Raw genomic sequence first — 19,168 nt, forward strand, 5'->3', positions numbered from 1 at the left:
CCCCCCCCCCCCTGCCCCCTCTCTCTCTGTGTCTCTCTCTCTTACTCACACAAACACACACACAAACACACACACACATATACCTGGTGTGGAAATAAAAAAAATAAAAAAGAACCAAAAACTAACAAAATCACACTGATCATAAAAAAATAAAAAGTTTAAAAAAGAAAGTTATACTGAGTATGAAAACTCTTGTTCATTACATTTTACTTCATAATAATAATAATAATAATAATAATACATTTTATTTAACAGCGCCTTTCTAACACTCAAGGACGCTTTACAGACAATAAAAGACAGGGAACAGAAAAATGTAAGTAGTAAAACAAAACAAATAAAACAAAAAACAAAACAATAAAACAGGAACAGTGTATTTACAGATAAGCGAGCTGGAACAGATGGGTTTTGAGTCTAGTTTTGAACAGGGGGAGAGAGTCGATATTGCGGAGGTCGGGTGGGAGTGAGTTCCAGAGCTGGGGAGCAGAGCGGCTGAAGGCTCTGTTCCCCACGGTGATGAGTCGAGCTGGGGGGACAGTGAGGTGGAGGGAGGAGGAAGATCTGAGGGAGCGGGAGGGGACGGCGATGTGAAGGAGTTCTGATAGATATGGAGGAGCAAGGTTATGGATGGCTTTGAAAGTATGGAGAAGGATTTTAAATTGTATTCTGAATTGAACTGGAAGCCAGTGGAGCTGCTGAAGGACCGGGGTTATATGATGAAATGAGGGCAATAATTGCAACTGCATGTGTTGTATTCATTGTTAAAAAACGTTCTGTATATGGTATGTTTGTTACCATGACAACACCATTGATCTGAAGCTTGATGCTGTCATGTAAATAGTTTTCAAATCAGCAATAAATATAAAAAATGTATTGCTGATTTAGGCCCCGCCCAGGTTTAGGCCCCGCCCAGTCCGAGTACGATTACGGATACAGATAATTCATGTGGTAAACAGATACAGATACAGATACAGATAATGCTGTACTCGCTCATCCCTAGTGGCTATACAGTCAAAGTTACATTTTCATCCGTCTGGCTCAGTTTAATGCAACTTACTTTTTTACAGTAGGCTACATGCGGTTGGGGGGCCTTACTCTGTCTCTCTTTCAGCTAAGTGCTCCTTGACATAAAAAGGTTGAAGACCTCTGCTCTAACACAGCAAAAACTGATGAGCAATTCATAAACACCCTCTCTGCTGATGTCCCACATCGCAAATTTAAAACAGCTGCCATGCTAACAAGAGTGTTGTAAATTTTACGCCAGCTTCTGTTCTAAAAGACATATTGCTTACACCAGTAAAAACCCATTTGTGTGGGTCCACAAAAAGTATGAACAAATATGATTTGACTTGTTAGTGTCTGATCAACCTTGGAGAAAAGATATTCAAAATGTTGTTTGCTGCATCATTTAATTATATAGAAATATTCCAAATGTATTGTGCAATTGTATACACACATTTTTCCTGAATTGAGCACATTTTCTATCTTTTTTGTTTGGACCAGCTCAGCCGGGTGAGTTTTTTAGAGGGACCCATGTTGGGTACTGCAAAGATCAAGAGGTTAACATAGTGAGGTGTAAAATACAGCTGAGGTACAAAATACAGCTACAGAAGAATAGGGTACATAAAAAACACACACACACACACACACACACACACACACACACACAGGCGTATATACAGGGCTGCCATCTTCCACTGGTAGTTTTCAACATCTGCAACATAATCTCCAGGAAGAACCATTCTCAAAAATGACTGCTTCCTTTAAAAAGAAACAAACGGACTCCTCTCTCACATAAACAGTAACTTTTTGAATGCAGGGTTGCAGATTGTTATATAGCTTCATAGGCACCCAAACAGCTCTGTAGCTGTTGTAGTTATTTCAAATGAGAGGTGATTACTACAGAGCAAGAGAAAAGCAAACACACTAAAACACATTTCTTCACGGTACAAATGTCATCTAAAATACTGCGTATATAACAAAGCAGCAGCACCAGGGTGTCAGCATGTGTCTGCTTCTGCTAGCGGCCTATATTTAACTGAGTCTCGGTGATGTCGATTGCGTGTCACAGCATGTACTGTAGTAAAGGCTATCAGTGTGTCGTCTCATGATTCATTAGGCTGCCATCTGTTAGCATGACGGAAGGGTTTGGGGCTCTGATTTGGGGATTGGGTGGATGACAGACTTGCACGTACACACGCAAACACACACACACAAACAGCCAAAAAAGACGAGGACATAATCACAAGGGAACTCACTAACGCCTGTACGTTCAGGGACATTGACACACACTCAGAGGCACACACATTGAGATGCTCTCAGGTCTGTCTGCACACCCAGATGGCAGGTGGCCACTCCTTCTGCAGGGAAGTCTTTGTAGGAAAAAACAAGGGCCACGTCACCATTTAAGCTCTGAAAAAAATGCCACCTACTTTATACAAGCTTACCCATTGTGTATGCTACAGTAAATATATGTGAATATATGTGAATTTTATTTTATTTTTATGGGTTCTGTGTATGCAATAGTCAGAGTAAGTAAGGCTAGTTACACATGCAGTAAATCAGTGAATGGTAGATCTAAAAAAGAAAATAAAAAAAATAAATTCTCCATTTTGACATCATGCGAATGATCATAAAATACCTTTATGTTACATTCATTTGGCAAGACTATTAAAATGTAATTAAAAATCACATTTAAAATGTTTTTATAATTATTAGAGGTTAGCACAGTATTTATTAGTCACACTAAATTAACTAAAGTCAATGTGCTCAGCTGTAATTAGGAACAATTTGTATGTGTAGTGTGCTTGTATTGGTATTTCCTCTGCACTACATTTCTGACACACATCCCTTCTTCTGCACACTTTTGCTTCAAGTAGCCGATGTACAAACTACACAGGTTACATGTTACGAACCAGTAAGGCAGCTGGCTGATAAGTCTTGTTGATTTTATTGATGTAGCCCAGAATCACAGATTTGTCTAAGAGTGCTTTACAGTATCCTCAACATATGACACTCTCTATCCTCAAAGTTGCAATCTGGGTTAAGAAAAACAGGGACGAACCTCAGGAAGAGCAGAATGACTGGATGAGCAATAGAAGTCATAATCACAGAGTATATAGAAGAATGTAAATGTAAATGTAAATGTGCTGTATTTATATAGCGCTTTTCCAGTCTTAACAACTGCTCAAAGCGCTTTTACATCTACAGGAAACATTCACCATTCACACACATTCATACACTGTGGCCGGGGCTGCCGTACAAGGTGCCACCTGCTCATCAGATAAACATTCACACACATTCACACTCCGATGCGCAGCACCGGGGGCAACTTGGGGTTCAGTGCCTTGCCCAAGGACACTTCGACAATGACTGCAGGGGCGGGGATCGAACCACAAACCTTCCGATTGGCAGGCAACCACTCTACCACTGAGCCACAGCCGCCCCAAAAGAAGCGGCTCGACGTTACGCACAAAAGAAGCAGCAATAGAATTATAATAAGGTGAAAAAGAATGAAAATATTTAGTAAATTAAGTACACAAATACAATATTAAATAAAGTGTACAGAATTGAAGAGTTTTGGAGTGTAAAAGTGTCAATCTGAAGCTACTGTGCCTTTAAAGAAAAAACCTAAATAACTGTTTAATTTGGCCAGGTACAGTATATCAATACCAATGTATTAATGTAAATTTAATTTAATTGCTCCAAACACATCCTTTTACATTACCTTTACTCTCCACAGCCCCATGGAAGTTTCATTCTTCCCAGACTCTTTCAGTATCCTAAAAATACAATCATAATCTAGGGAACCACCACGTTTTTATCCCCATGTCAAACAACTGCTTGGTCTGCAGGAGCTTCTGGCGCTCAGTCTCTGATCATAACTTAGTGTGTTTCCCCCTCTAGTGGTTACAATGAACACTCATCCTGATCCTAATGTATCACACAGCTTACAGCCAGCACCAACGTCTGACGCAAGTGACAGGATTTCTCACATGCATTTATTCACCCAAAAAAAGAAGTGAAAGAAGAAGTGAAACAAAACAACACATTTACAAATTTAAAAAAAGTGAAATATTAATATATATTAAACTGACTTCAATAGTTTTTAGGCACCGACCAAATTGCCTCCTTAGAATTGAGTATCGACAAATGCCTCGTCATTCAAAACCCAATTTCAATACCTAAGGAGTAAACAGCATCAGCGTCAGTGAGCCAATAAGCATGCAGCATGCATCTATAAGAATTAATAATGCTCTAATAATATAGTTTTTTTAATTACATTTTTGCATGTCTTGTCTGTTTTGTGATTTTGTGAAGGACTTGAAAAATGAGGAATGCCATTCATCAATGTAATTCTTCACATTATGCTTGCAAAATAAAAAAATAAAAATATCTAACAATACTTGAGTTAAAAAAAAACTCGACGTTACGCACAGAAACGGGGCTCACATAGTTTTTTGCGGAAGAAAGAATAAAAAGTTTTGTGCCGTAATGTGTAATGTTGTAATTTATTATTGTTTTATAAAACTGGTGTCAAAAAAGGTATGGTTTAGGAACCAGTATCAAAGTCAAGGTATTGGTATCAGCACAACATTTTTTGACTGATAACTAATACTAATGACTAAAGCTGTTCGGTACATAGCACATTACAAATGTGTTTTGGAGGTATTCAACTTTTTACCCTTTCTTGGATAAAGGAAATATGCCTGTGTCCTCTCACAGAAATACAGTATAGTAACTAGTTTTGAATTTCAGCAGCGGTTGTACCCTGCTGCTGTTGCTGCCAGCCTCAGGAATCGATGAGGCTCTGGAGGCAATTGGGGAAATCAGTCATGCTGAAAATATGGAGTACAGCGGTGACGCACACAGCAGCCAGCCCGCCACAGTCACACAGGCTCTATTGACTAATCTGGGTGTGTGTTTGAGGAGGGGGGCTGGCAGCTATATTGGGACCTCTGACATTGACACTGTTGCCCTTTGGTTGAATCGCCTCAGTTGACACTTTTTTCCTCGTTATTCTTTCAGTCACAATCACTTTCTGCCCCTCAGAAAACCCTTTTTGTTTTCTCTTTACCCTGTTACCCCCCATCCCCCCCTGTTATTGTTCTAACCCTCTCCTTCCTGTCATTATCTCGGCACTGGGAGTGGTACTATCTCTACTCACGTCCTCTCTATCACTTCTTCACCGCCCTCTCGTCTGTGCCTTTGCCCTCTTTGCCTAAATTATCTCTATACCCCACTTGGTCGGCCGTTGTGTCTGTCTCTTTTGCTCTCATAAAATCGCATCTTCTCAACCTGCTACGAGCTAAATGGATGCAGCACCAACTATCTTCTTATGATACTGACTAAGGGCCTGTGTCATTTAAATGTACCACGCTGGCAGAGACGGCAAGTTTACTAAGGTGTGTGTGCGTGTGGTCTAGGTATAGCTACATTTGTGGGGACCAAAACCTGTGAAAACAGTATACTTATATACCTTATTGCTGACTGCTTTGTGGGGACCAAAATGCTGGTCCCCATACCCTTAAAGGGCTTTTTGAGGACTAAGACTTGGTTTTAGGAGTGGGGTTAGAGTTAGGTTATGGTTAGGGTTAGGGTGAGGGTTAGGCATTTAGGTTTGATGGTTAAGGTTAAGGGCTAGAGAATGCATTATGTCAATCACTGGTCCCCACAAAGATAGGCAGACACGACTGTGTGTATGTGTGTGTGTGTGTGTGTGTGTGTGTGAGTGTGTGTGTGTGTGATCAGAAGATGAATAGTGCCCTGGTACTGTTAGTACAAGTGAGGATGAGAGCTGTCTCTATTGTAACAAACACATCTGGATTACAAGAGACTGCTTTGTCTCAGTTGCACAATGGCAAAGAAAATGATTTATTTACAAACAATTACTACTTTACCAAATCTAAGTACTGCTGTAACACACACACACACACACACACACACATCAATGATATCTTCTCCATCACCATACCAAAAATATTGTCGGGACCCCCTCGAAAATGAGATGATACGTCTCAAAGGGATTTATCCTAATAATAAACCAATTTTGAACATCATTTTTTGAACATAAATATACAGTATAAATGTCTATACTGGTGCTTAAAATGAAATGCAACTTTTGAACTTTACACTGATGTGAAGCTCCCAGCAGTGACTCCACTTCAGTATTTTTTTTTTTGACGTAGAAATCAGGTAAAGAGAATAGAGGTTTGTTCTGTTAACTTCTGCACTTCTGTGTCCCTGGTTGGGGTCTAAAATCTCCTGCTTTGATCTCCTCATATGATCCAAACAGGCTCACGGCTGGAGGAGTTCAGATGACACTTGTGAAGCACATGCTTCATGCCTAGAGTTCAGAAAAGTATACCACACGTTGAGCACAAATTAAAAAACAATCCCACAACAGATCTGAAATGTTCCTTTTTTTCTTTCAGTACAAGAAAGAAAAGATTCTTTATGAATCTGTGCAAGCTTATTTTTAAGCAGCTCCGATTGTGAGTTGCCTTTCACAGTGCATATGGAGTGATGTTGACCTCCAGATCCCTATGTGTGCATATTCATATGCTTTGTGTGTATACTTGTATTTTTAATGCATTAAGTCTCTGTTTTTGGTCTCTGTAAACTTACATAACCTGCAGGTCCTGCAGGGATCTCATGATAGCTGTAGTACACTTTATGTTTTGGGCCTGGTTATAAGACAGTTGTATCAAGTTACAACAACAATTAAGCCAATCAGTCTCATCAGTGTGTAGACAAGAGACCATGTTGAAGAGTTCATTTGACACTTTTCTTATCCCTCTCTGTTTTTTTTCCTAAAGGATAGAAAAAAGAGCTGCAATCTGCTCCATCTACTACTGTCATGGACAATGAGCCAATATTTCTTCAGTCCTGTTATGAAACCCAAACGTCCTGGACCACATGACAGTCATCCAGTGCCTAACACAGACACTTCGGCTTGGCTCTGGTCCATGGACCCCAAGGAGGACCATCAGTGGACAGAGCCATCGATCCACCATGCCACCCGGAGTTCAACAACGCCAACCACAGCAAGCAGCACACCAACAGCAACACCCACCGGCTTCACCACAGCACACACTGGGTCATTTTCTAGTTTTTTTGCCATTAAACAGGGTTGAAGTTAAACAGGACACAGGTGCAGACTCACCACTTAATAAGTATTAGCACTACTTTAATCTGTCAGAGTTGCCAAGGGATTTAATCCCACGTTAAAATGTTTTCCACCTTAAATAACTTTTTGAAATCTTATGCAATCTAAAAGGTACAGACTGGGGCCTGAAAACATCACGAGTACACAACACCAACACAATGGAATACAACTGTTGGCACAGCAACAGAGCGACAGTGTCAAAAAATACTTTCAACGGCTGATTATATTTAATGTACTATCAAAGGGAATAACAGGTACTTGCTAGATTAAAAAAACAAGTAAAATAGCTCCCAATACCTCATGAACATCTGCAAACACATGTATTATGTTGCTATCGCTGCACGTCAGCAACTGTCATAACAGTCAAAAAGCTTAACACAACACACAACCGTATACATACCCAATACACGAGTGCCTGCGGGTGGAGAAGTTGCCATGCATCTTTCTTGAAAAGCGAGAGTCTTTGTTCATCATTTTATTGGCAGTTTGAAAAGAGTTAGGACGGGTTCAGAGGGGCATCAAAACAGCAGCTTTGGGAGGTGAGGGATAAACAAAGTGAACTTCTGTGGCACAACCAAAACCCCCATGCTGTCATGAATCGGAAACGAGAGCTGTTCACATTCCTTTATGTTGTCCAGGGGTTACAAGTTATAGGAAACAGGTCCCTCTGACAGGGTAGTGCAGGAAGAACAGGTCCAAGAATGACAACTTGTAAAACAACGCCAGTATGCAAATCACAATAGACTCATCAGCTGCACCTGGTGCAAACAAAACTGAAAGGAAGACAGGGCTGCTAAGTAATCTCTGTATTTACAAGATAAAGGTTATTAGCTAGAAGCTATTTCCAGCAAGTGCATCAAACTGGAAATTCAATTAGCGGTTCAGCTTTTGGTCCCCGTGTTAAGGATATGTCCATGTGTTTTAGTGGAAAAGGAAGATTCAATAAGGTCCAGCTCAGCGTGTGTGTGTGTGTGTGTGTGTGTTGTGTGTGTGTGTACAAGTCTGTGAAGATCCTAAAAAGGCAACGAATCTTGACTGTTAGAGACAAGTTAGCCAGTCATCTCACTGACAGTGAAAATATGGGGCTGAATCAAATTTAGGTGCAATTGAGTGTTGGATAAGCTGTCAGGGCTCATCTGGGACAACTTCCTTATTCGTTCTGCTTTCAGTCCACCACACACTTGCCAAGACAAACACTTCTCTCGTGTGTGCTTTCTCTCTCCACGTAGTCCTAAATGGAAAACAGAAAGATTGAGCAGCAAAAAAAAAAATCCTCAGCAACGGCTCCAAGGTATTTTTCTGTCTTTAAAAATCAGGTCCAACAAACTAGAGACAAAGATGTCCATCTGAACATTGGGTTGCCTCTGTGATGCTGCACCACCAAACAGACTGAGTTATTCTTAGTGGGGGAAAAAGTGAGCTGGAAAGAGTTATAATCCCATCAGATGCTCTTTGGAGTGGGCCGTCCCATGTAGTCCCCTGTCAGTGGGCCATAACTGACTCCTGCTATCTCTTCTCTTCTCTCTTGAGAGTGGTGGGACCAAATTTGGGCTTAATACAACAAACAACAACAACTCTATCTCCCTAGAGAGTGAGAGGGAGAGAGAGAGAGGCATATGGTGGAGGGAGAGAGAAGGGGTGGAGTGCTGGATGGTTGAGAGAGAGAGAGAGAGAGAGAGAGAAGGGGTGGGGTGCTGGTTGGTTGAGAGAGAGAGACAGAGAGAGGGAGAGAGAGCAAATTACAAGAAGAGAAAGCACAGAGAAAGTGGACAACTTTGAACAGCACTGGGGTTAAAGCAGGACAAATAGAGTTGAGGTGAAAGTAGAAAAGAAGAAGAGAAAGAATGAAGAAAAAGACCTATATTAGAGTGTTACAAGTACAAGTTTGTTTCTATGAGCGTGTGTACAGTTTTCGTGTCACCAGCCTGCCTCCATGCCAGCAGTCACAATAGTTCACCAGTCAATCAATACTTCAATATAGTGTGTGTAATTCAATTTTCCTTTTTAATATTTAGTTCTCCTCTCATGCCACAATATAATCCACCTAAGCCGCACAATATCCTTTTTTTACTGTTAAACAAAGATTTGGTGCTGTCAAATTGGTGACTGTGAAAAAGAGAACACTTGATTAGAATGGAAGGACATTTTTCATAATAAGAGAGAGAAAGCAGACAGGAAGTGTCCATTACAAGACATCTGAGGTTTATTACTGTCCATGACAGCCTGGCCATCAGGGAGGAAAAAGGGTACGGATGACTCCGTCCCAAGACCCAGCCGGGCCCATAAAAATCTTAAACCCAGATTTTCCACTGTGCGTCTGTGCTGAAAGCCAGTTTTGTTCCGTCGTCCGCCATGCACCATATCACACCTGAGCGTCTCAGAAGCGAAGCTTCTTGCTGGCCGACTCACGGATTATATTGTCTCTACATGTACTTTGAAGGACAATCACGTGTTCATTAAGCTAGTATCTACATTCTACTCCAAGCCCTCCAGCACTCAAACCCCATGCCTTCTCTGTTCTTGTGTTGCTTTTAAAAAAAAGATCTGTGACGTCTGTTTTGTTATTTTTTTCCACCTCCAAAGTGAATCTCTCGTCATCCATGATGTTGTTGAGGAGACGTATACTATATTGTTGGGGGGGGGGGTTGGTAAATTGACTGGATAGTCTCAGCCTGCGGCTCGCGTGAAAGTAGACCTGCCGCATATCTTTAGCAGAGCAGAGAGCTGTTTTACGCTTCTAAGATGCCGCAGCTGGTGGATTATCAAGCGTTGACTTGAATGCCCAGAAGTGCCTGTGGGGGTTGCTATGCAACCAGAACGCAGCGCAGACGTGCCCGGTGGAAAACAGGGGTAAGGTTGACACTTAAATTGGATCAAGTCCAACAATTTACTTCCTGACTTCTGTATTTCACCGACAAGCCAAGTAAAATGTATTTACATGATAAATAAATGTATTCTTAAAATTAAAACACATTTCAACTTGTCATCTGAAACAATGTTCACAATAACAATGAGGGTCAGATGTGCTGCCACACCACAAATCAAGGGCTCAGAATAGAAAAGCCCAGTAACAGAGGAAAAAATAAAATGAATAAAGAGATAATGGATTTGTTCACTTGTGATTTGATCTTATGATGTATTGCCTTGCAGTCATTTATTCATCATTGTTTGATTTTACTTTTCTCAAAGTATTCATGGGAGGGCCTTTTTCCTCTCCTTGTTTTGTTTTAAGGGAAATGAAGGAATGTAACTGCCACAGTCATTTCAATTCTTGGACCTCTGCTATTTAATCTTTACATTCTCCTGCTTGCAATACCAGTCAGCTGTTTAGATAAGCTGAAACTTGGAATGGAGATAATGATTGTAAAATATGAACCGTGAAAGTTATCAAATATAGTAACATGTACTTATAAGTTGTTAAGTGTATTGTCTTTGTTTTTCCTTTTTTAGTATCGGTTATCACAACATTAAAACATGCTGCTGGTGTAAATGAAACCTAAATGACTCAAAGGTACGGCTTACTGTTTGACCATTTTATGAAATACATTGTGTCTTAAAACATGCTGAATAGTGGTCTAATGTTGTCTTGATATTAATATATTTATATTGACTGCCATTGTTTTTTCTCACATTAATTTAGAGTAATGGGTATTTATTTAGTTATTTTGTTTTCTTTCTCAATTGAGTTTGTTCGTTTTCTTTCATTTAAAATGTTATTATTAACGGGTAAATTGTGGTGCTGTTGGCCTTTTCCTATTAGTGTTTTTAATTCATGCGGACTTTGTGAATAAACTCAATTTATATTTTGTAACTGGCCTCTCATCACTTCGGGTATGAAATGAGCTATATAAATAAATGTGTGACTTTTTTAACTGAATAACCGACTTGACCTTTTCTGCTTTCTGATCATATCGAGAATCCAGAACATGGCCTAGATGGGTCGATAACACTAGGTTTAGAAATGTTTGTTAGAGACTCCATCTCTGTCACTATGAGGCTAATGGCCAAGAGCTTATTTCAAATTGCCTGAGTTGGTGGGTTAGAGCGGAGGGTGGGTGGTGATAAGGGGCTTAATTTAGAAAATGTTGTCCCCCTGTTCATAATTCCTGGCCTGGTCCATGATAAACATCAAGTTAAAGTGCCTATTCTGAAGCTGGGCATCAAAGTGCTCAGTGCATAGGTACTTGAAAGTATAGCGTAAGTGTATGTTGTGACAACTGTTTTGGGGTTTGTATATGTGTTACCGGAAATTATATATTTTAATGTTTGATAAATAACAGTGTCTTGTAATGCTATGTGGGATGGGCCAAATGTGTGGCTTGATACAGATACTATTAACTACTTGGGGGTAAAATACACACAATGTAACTGACGTTCTAGAAAAAACTTGTTTACAAATTTCTATGCAGAGTTAGCCCATTGTCTCTATTATTCACAATCAGCCAGCATCATATGGGAAAAAGGCTCCTAACAATAACTATAATAACTAACAATAACAGCTATTCAAACAATGTTTTTTACACCTTCTGAATGAACGGTCCCTACCCAGTCACACACCAGTCAAAGGCTAATATCTCTTTCCTCTACGCTGACTCATTACAGAAACACATCCTAGAGTCTCCATGCCTTCACTTCACAACATAGCAGCCTCTAGTGGGAAAGAACAGGAAAAGCAATGTTAACTTTCATCCAGGGAATGTGGGAACATCCTTGTTCACGTATTCTTACATTGACATTTTATTAAATAATCCCAAACTACTATAAACATAAATAAATTTAAATTTAAAGGTCCAATATGTAATATATTTACCGTAATAAATCCAAAAATGACCCCTATGCGTCATCAGATATTACAGCCAATGCTAAGTTGAAATATTATCTTCTCTGACAACAATGCTAATGCCAGTATTTTCTCCTTTTGGAATTTCCGTTCCATGAATTTCTGTTTGTGTTTTGGCCTGTGTGTTGTTACCAACTGCCCCGTTTGACAGCCAGGCCAGTTGCCAGTTGTACTTTAGGTAAAAAAATAAATAAAAGGACGCAGAGTTTGCTCCTTTTCTGCTTTAATTCTAAGACAATAAAGTGTGTTCAGTCGGGTTGAGAGGACAGAAAGGTAGCATTATTTTTAGTGGTTCCTACTGTAATTCTAAGCCAAAAAAAGGGTGTTGAGAGATCTGCGTGAGCAAAGGCTTTTATGACTTTCAATAAATCCAAGAATCTAACATCTCTACTCCGCTGTGCTCTGAAGTAATGTCGGGCTATGTGAGACTAGCAACATCTTTGTGGATGCTGCGTTCTAAGCCTGGAAACCTCCGTAAACTTCGAGTCTAGGGAGGGGGAGACGGGGGAGACGACTCTCTCCAGGAATTAGAAAATTTGTACTACAGTAACTGTTTAAACACTAGCTGTCAGTGTTATATATTGCACCTTTAAATAAATAAAAACATAGGATGATTTGAGATTATCACTTTAAAAACCTTAAAAGGCTGCATGAAGAAATGTCAGTGATTTATACCTGGACACCACATAATTTTCTAAAGATTATATTTTAAGTATTATCTAAACAGGCACTAAACACATCACTGGTGGCAAAACGTCTTTCACGGTCCTAATCTCACATGCAAATTATTTTAGATTATATCACACAATTCATGTTTTTTTCTACTTTCTTTCTATTGTTTTACTGTTGTGTTGTCATATATGGTGATATGTGTTGCGGTTTAGTTGCTAATGTTACCCCCTGCTGTATCCACCTTAGAAGACAATACTCCTCATCGATTACAGATGTCCATCAAATAAAGTGCTGATTATTGTGTTTAAATTCTTCTTTTCTTTTAGAAAATGTTGGAAATTTATCAATGAAAGACGTAATGAAACTCAAATGTCCATCACCCCAGAGTTGGCTTGGCAACGTTTTCTTTCGCAAAAAAAAATACATGTGATGTGGTGTCTCTGGAGTGGAAAAAGAGGCTTAATCAACTGAGATAGTAAGTGAAAATAACTTTGTGCGTATGTTCTATATTTGGCGACATTTGTTTTCCGCTGGACCCCCAGTTTGTTTAATTCCTCCTCCTTGCCAGCCATCCTGCAATAACTCACGTCCATCCATTTACTTCAGCTCAGACATTATGGGACACTGCACATACCCTGCAGAAGGACACTTCCAGTGGCCCGACCTCGAGGGCTGTACAACATAAAAGCTCTGACATGTTGAATATCTGCAGGCATCTGACTTTCCAGATTGTGCCTTGAAATCCACTTGACTAGACCTCTAATATTTAGATTTCCAACAGACCCACCGAAATTAATGAAACAGTTTTCGAAAGTTACAGTAAACTTTGGAAAAGAAATGTGTCTGTAAATCTCATTTGAGGAGATCATTAAACACAAGTGCGGGAAATCACACTCCAGACTACATGTTTGCAAAGGTGAATGAACTTGTTAACACTTTTAGAGCTCACTAGTAAGCTTCTTCGATCAATATGCATTTCTTGCTAATAAAAATAAGACAAGGTTTTACAGCACCAGCTAGCGTTTCTTCCATGCTTTTCATTTTATTTCCCTCACATGGATGTGATCTAGCATCAGTGCAACAAGTTGAAGACAGCCCGGCCTGTGTATATGCTAAGGAGCAAGCATTTACAAAGACATAGGAGGCATGTGCAAAAACACAATCTAACAAACCTACACACATAAAAGGAAATAAACTGTCCCCTTGACAAAAAAGAACAAATATCTGCATGTTTGCAAATCCATCCTCACATATGTTTAAGGCATATTCTTCTTCTCTACGGTCAAGTATGGTTTAACTGGTCGTACAACTCTTGCCTTGACATCGTTAGGCAAGTAAATGTTTAATTAGCATTGGAATCATGGGTCAGGTCTTATGCAATAACGGCCCATAAAACTAAAGCCATCCACAGGCACCAGAGCTGAGCTGGCCGATGGCAGGGCAGCTGGAAACACTCTGTACAAACAAGTACCGGCCACTGTAATGGATTGTAAAGGTATCAAATGAAATGACTAAATGAAACATGTTACAGCTAAGCAGGAAATATCCTGTTACAAAATGTATTTGTGCTTCATTAAAAAAAAGGTTTTGTTACTGACAGATTAAAATGCTTGATTGACAGAGAAATGGAACAACAAACGGCTGACCAAGCGACAGCAGGGATGTGGTGGAGCTGTGTGTTTACTGAGATGATGCCGCTCAGTAGGAAAACAAAAGCTCTGAAAAAACACATCCACCTGTAGGAAATGAGGCCCTAAAACCAAGCTTTTTTAACTGCAACTCTTAACTATTATCAACAAAATCCACGGGGAGTTTCTTCTGACTCACATGTGTTTTGCAGCCACAAACAAAACAAGCATATAGAGCATTAAGGAAGCAAAAATCAAGCAAAGTTTCAACAGTGACCATGCTGCATCTACTGTGTAATAGTCTCAGTAAATATCAGCTGGTCTATTTATAGAGAAGGGAACTGCACCTTTACAATGCCCACATTATGGGAACTTAATTTTGCAGAATTTCCCTGCAACAACGGCTGATTTAGTTTCGGGTAGAGGACAGGGTGTTTAACTGAAACTGGTCAGGATCCATTTCACAACCTAAGCTTGAGGGCAACCATTCTTTGAGGCGTGAAAGGCTGCTGCCTTCACAATAGTAAACCAGAAATTACACAACATTATCTTCATTTAGCTGATGCTTTTATCCAAAGCGACCTACAATACGTGCATTCAACCATGAAGGTACCACCTAAAAATAGCGAGAATCATGCAAATACATTAAATTAATTAAAGGATCAAAACTGCTTCCGGTGCTACATTTTACAAAATACAGAAACATCTGCAGCTGAGTAGAGTAACACTCTGCCACGTGACAAGACCCACTACTACTACACACATTGACTGAAACATTAAACAGAAATTAGGCTATGGGCAAAGAACAAATAGAGAAACTATTTGAAATATTAACTTCAGTGCTTAGGTTACAGTGCAAGTCTGTCAACATGATTTCATATTGGATTATGAATTTAAGTAAGTATTTCTGTGGTGGTTTTGTGGCTCACTAAGTGTTGTCACCTTTGCCATCTTGGCCTCAGAGTTAAGGACTCTACCTGGGCGTGTGGGCCAGAGTGAAGCGGCGCCGCTGGAGGTTGATGCTGCGGTTCATCAGCAGCCTCCTGAACAGCAGCGGGGAGTTTCGAGGGGAACCACGTGGGGAATCTTTGGGTGAGATCTTTGGGGATCCTCCCGGGGAGCCCACTTTAGATCGAGACATGAGATGAATGATGGGCAGCCGGGTCACCCTTCGGTCCTGTGGCATCTCCTCAACTTCAGCCTGCTCCTCCTCGGAGCTCTCGGAGCACAGCTCACTCATGGTGAAACGAGGATGCTCACTGGTCAGGTAGTTAGTCCCTTCGCTTGTTAGCTTACTTTGGTCCAAGGAACAATCTCTGATCTCTTTTTCTCTTGTTCCTCAAATGAACTTGACAGGGATTTCCCATGACATGGTAGTTTCTGTAGCTGTCTCTCTTGCCTTCCAAATCCAGGAACTGTTAGTGCCTCTGGTCCAATCTTGACTTCCTCAAATTTGAACTAAACCTAGGCCCCCTCATTATTACACCAAAACTCTCTTATTAAAACCCTCAAGTACGCTTCTTTCAAAATTCAAAAAGAGCACCAAAAAGCCAAAACTACAACCTCTCTACCAGACTTTTTTTTATCTTTATTTGAACCCTTTCAGTCTCTCTCTTGTCTCTTCCTAGGGATCACATTGACTGCCGTGCCGGGCAAGAAACTCAAACGTTAGTGTTGATGCACTCTCCCTGCCTCTCTCTCCCAGGCTTTGTTTACATTAGCGCTAGGCCTTCCCTCTCTCCAACTAAATATGGACGTCTGATTTACAGGCAGGAGAAGCATGACAGATCACCTCCGTCTGCTTCTCTTTCCCTCGTTGCAACTCTCTGCCCCCCTCCCCCCCTTTCCCCTCACTCCTAATCTTAAGGAGCATATTGTTCATCAACTTTCAAACTATGCTCCATAATTACTTCCTCCAGTGTATAAACATTAAGCCGTCGCCTGGCTTGGCCTCGCAGCTTGATTTTCTTATGCTCACTCCAGCTGACTTTGCACACTCAGGCTTTTCCCTCTGGTCCCCGAGGTGCTGTTTGTTATAAAGTTGTCTATTTCCTCAGAGACAGCCTTTTTGCCTTTCACATGCTCCTAGTGCACCAGGAAGAGTCACATGAAGGGCCTCTGACTATAAAAAGCAGAGGTAGATAAAAGCTATAGAGAGCATGGGTGCTGTCACGATGGCGCTCTCTATCTGTGACCAGAGGCAACATCATCCTCCTCACCCCCACCCAATCTCTTTGTTTATCGCTGGAGAGTGAGGAAACGTCCTCCTGTGATTCAGGACTCACAGCTAAACACCGGTGCTGTCTAGAATAACTGAAATAACCTAGGGAGCTGGAACATCTGACACGGGCTTGAACCTATGACAGACGAAAGGGAGAGCAGAATGTTTTTGGTTAAAAGTTTTTTTCTGAATAATATACACTCCGAGTTACTGTACTCTGTGTATTCTCGATCAATAGTACCGTACTTACGGTAGCAAATGTAGCACTGCAGATGCAGTACCGGTCAAATGCATGTTGAGTTTTTTATATCAGCTGTCATCACTAAAGTACGTTTCAAAGGATGAGTGTATAACACCGGACGTGACTTCTGCTCTGTCCTTCCCAGTCAATAACTTTCACTTTGCAGACACCAGGTTCATCACTTCAGCATCACCAACACATCTATTATGGATGATATTTTGCTCTGGAGTGCCATTAACGGGCAGTAACCCACAGTACAGCTTGCTCTGAGAGCCCCTACTGAGATTTTGCCTTAGATCTACATATTACACAAATACTGTGCTTTAAGGCAGAACTGAATTGGTGTGTCAGTGAAGCAAAAGGTATCAAACCTCTTTCATAGCTGCACTTATCAATACCTTTGTATTAACAATAAGTCACATTAGGACGTGTAATGGGGCAGCCTCTAGCTCACCCAGTAGGAATGTTCGCCCCATGTTGGCTGGGTTCGGGTCCGACCCACCGCCCTTTGCTGTGTGTCATCCCCACATCTCTCTCCCCCTTTCATGTCTATCCCCTGACACTATGGTGAAGGGGAAAGACCCCAACAAATAATGTAAAAAAAAACAAAAACAATGATGTGTAATGTGAAAAAGGGGGTAGTGATGACCCCACAGAGATTTATCACCAAACTCCCTCAGCATTATAGAGCGTATGAGGGCCTTTCAGCTCTTTATTTGGGTTTTATGGCCTGCAACTTTAATGTTTTGGTTTAGTCTCAGCCCTTTTCAGGCACCTATTTTTAGCAACAAAAAAAAGCTAAAAGAAAGAAAGAAAGTTTCCAAAGAAGCACATATCATGGCTCTATTCAAACTCAAAATAGACCCCCACCACAGCCCTTCGTGATATCCATCCCAATTCGGGAAACTTTGTTCATCTTCTGATTTTGGGAAGCATTCTGCTCCCCGTAAGATCCATCTCCAGATTTTCACTGGAAAACCTGATTCCCAAACCAGGGAAAACATACCAGGACTTGAAGACAACATCATGCTGACTCACCAACCCATCTATCATCCATCGTGTGGGCAGAGTATGCTCACACTACTTGTTCTCTCCTACTGAGAAGGTGTAATATCAAATTAGTGACATGATAATAAACTAATTCAGCTTAATTTTGATTGGAGTTCCCTACTCCCAGCTCATTGTCATTTTAAAACAGCCTGCAGCTTTAAAATTCTGCTCCATAAACAATTTTTCTGGCGATGCGTCAAAACTGCACTACCAGCTTGTAAACAGGCGAACACATGGCCCTCTTCACAGAGAAGGAACACAAGGAAAGCCTTTTTAGTCCATCAACAACACAGGAGTCATGTCTATTGCTTTATACCTCCTGATTTATAAACACTAGTGGAATAAATATGGGCCTATTATAATATATCAATTTATTTTCTAGAGCCTAGTCTGTAGAGTTTTGACAATGGCACATTAAATGTGATGACTCTGCATGCCAGTGTGTTTGCCTTGACACGCTGACAAATGATGTCAAGTTACAGACAGTTTCTACACACGTGCTGTACAGAATGTTCAGAAACATAGTTTACTGCGCCTAAGTAAAAGAGTCCATCCATCCATCCATCCATCTATTACCTTTAACTGCTTATCTTTTACAGGGTAAGGGGGGGGCGACAGCGCTAACCCCTACACCACCGTGCCATAAATAAAAGAGCATGAAGGCAAAATCATAGTTTGAATCACTGGAATTGTGTAAACAAATGACATCCATTACATAACACTATTTCTTTCTGTGAATGTTTCTGAATTTTGACATGATAATTAAAAAATCTAAATACAGGTGCGATGTCTATATTTCAATCTGGGGCTATTGTGTGTGTAAAATATTTCTGTTTTGCAGTGCACCACTGGTAATAAATTCATGTTCATCTATTTAAATTAAATGATATTTTAGAATTTTCAAGAGAATGTGACTTTAGAAAATATGTTCGTATACAGTATGCCTGTTTTGCTTCCAACTAACTACTATGAATCCATAATTACTTGTCGTGTGAAATGTGTTCGAACAGAGTACAATTTTAGTAAAATGTCATCACGTCAGCTGTTCCAACGTGTGAATGATTCATGATAAGCAGAACACAGAATAAGAGATACACACACACACAGTATACATAGAGTGTAACGGGAAAACACAAATGTATTTGCAGCTTGAATGTTTTTGTGGAAACAATCACAAGAGCCTTGTTTGTCTGAACTTTTATAGTGATAATTATTTAGCAGTGTGATAGAGGGGAGAGCAACGCCGTAAGCAGGACACTTTGTTAGCTAAACCTCAAACGTGCCTTCAGGATATTAAAACTTGGATGACCTGTAATTTTCTAATGTTAAACTCAGATAAAACTGAAGTTAT

General features: G+C 40.4%; 1 protein-coding gene and 1 long non-coding RNA gene across 5 annotated transcripts in view; one reads left to right on the forward strand and one right to left on the reverse strand.

Moving 5' to 3' along the window:
- The window catches only part of LOC117953706, a 12,751-nt gene extending 5,311 nt beyond the window's left edge, over window positions 1-7,440 (forward strand). Inside the window, exon 2 of the long non-coding RNA XR_004658667.1 lies at window positions 6,816-7,440. This is a non-coding gene — a long non-coding RNA (uncharacterized LOC117953706). The remainder of the gene's footprint in view (window positions 1-6,815) is intronic.
- pde4ca (phosphodiesterase 4C, cAMP-specific a) overlaps window positions 1-19,168 on the reverse strand; it is a 60,797-nt gene that overhangs the window by 38,607 nt on the left and 3,022 nt on the right. For 2 of the 4 annotated variants that reach the window (XM_034886802.1, XM_034886800.1), the window contains exon 1: window positions 15,283-15,776. The exons of 1 other annotated variant lie outside the window; for it this stretch is intronic. In XM_034886802.1, the coding sequence (XP_034742693.1) occupies window positions 15,283-15,545 (263 nt within the window). In that variant the 5' untranslated portion in view covers window positions 15,546-15,776. Of the gene's footprint in view, window positions 1-7,565; window positions 8,759-15,282; window positions 15,777-19,168 lie in introns of those variants that run through there. One more of the 4 variants, XM_034886805.1, reaches the window with a different exon arrangement.

This window comes from Etheostoma cragini, chromosome 12, assembly GCF_013103735.1.
Source record: "Etheostoma cragini isolate CJK2018 chromosome 12, CSU_Ecrag_1.0, whole genome shotgun sequence".
Classification (NCBI taxonomy): Eukaryota; Metazoa; Chordata; class Actinopteri; order Perciformes; family Percidae; genus Etheostoma; species Etheostoma cragini.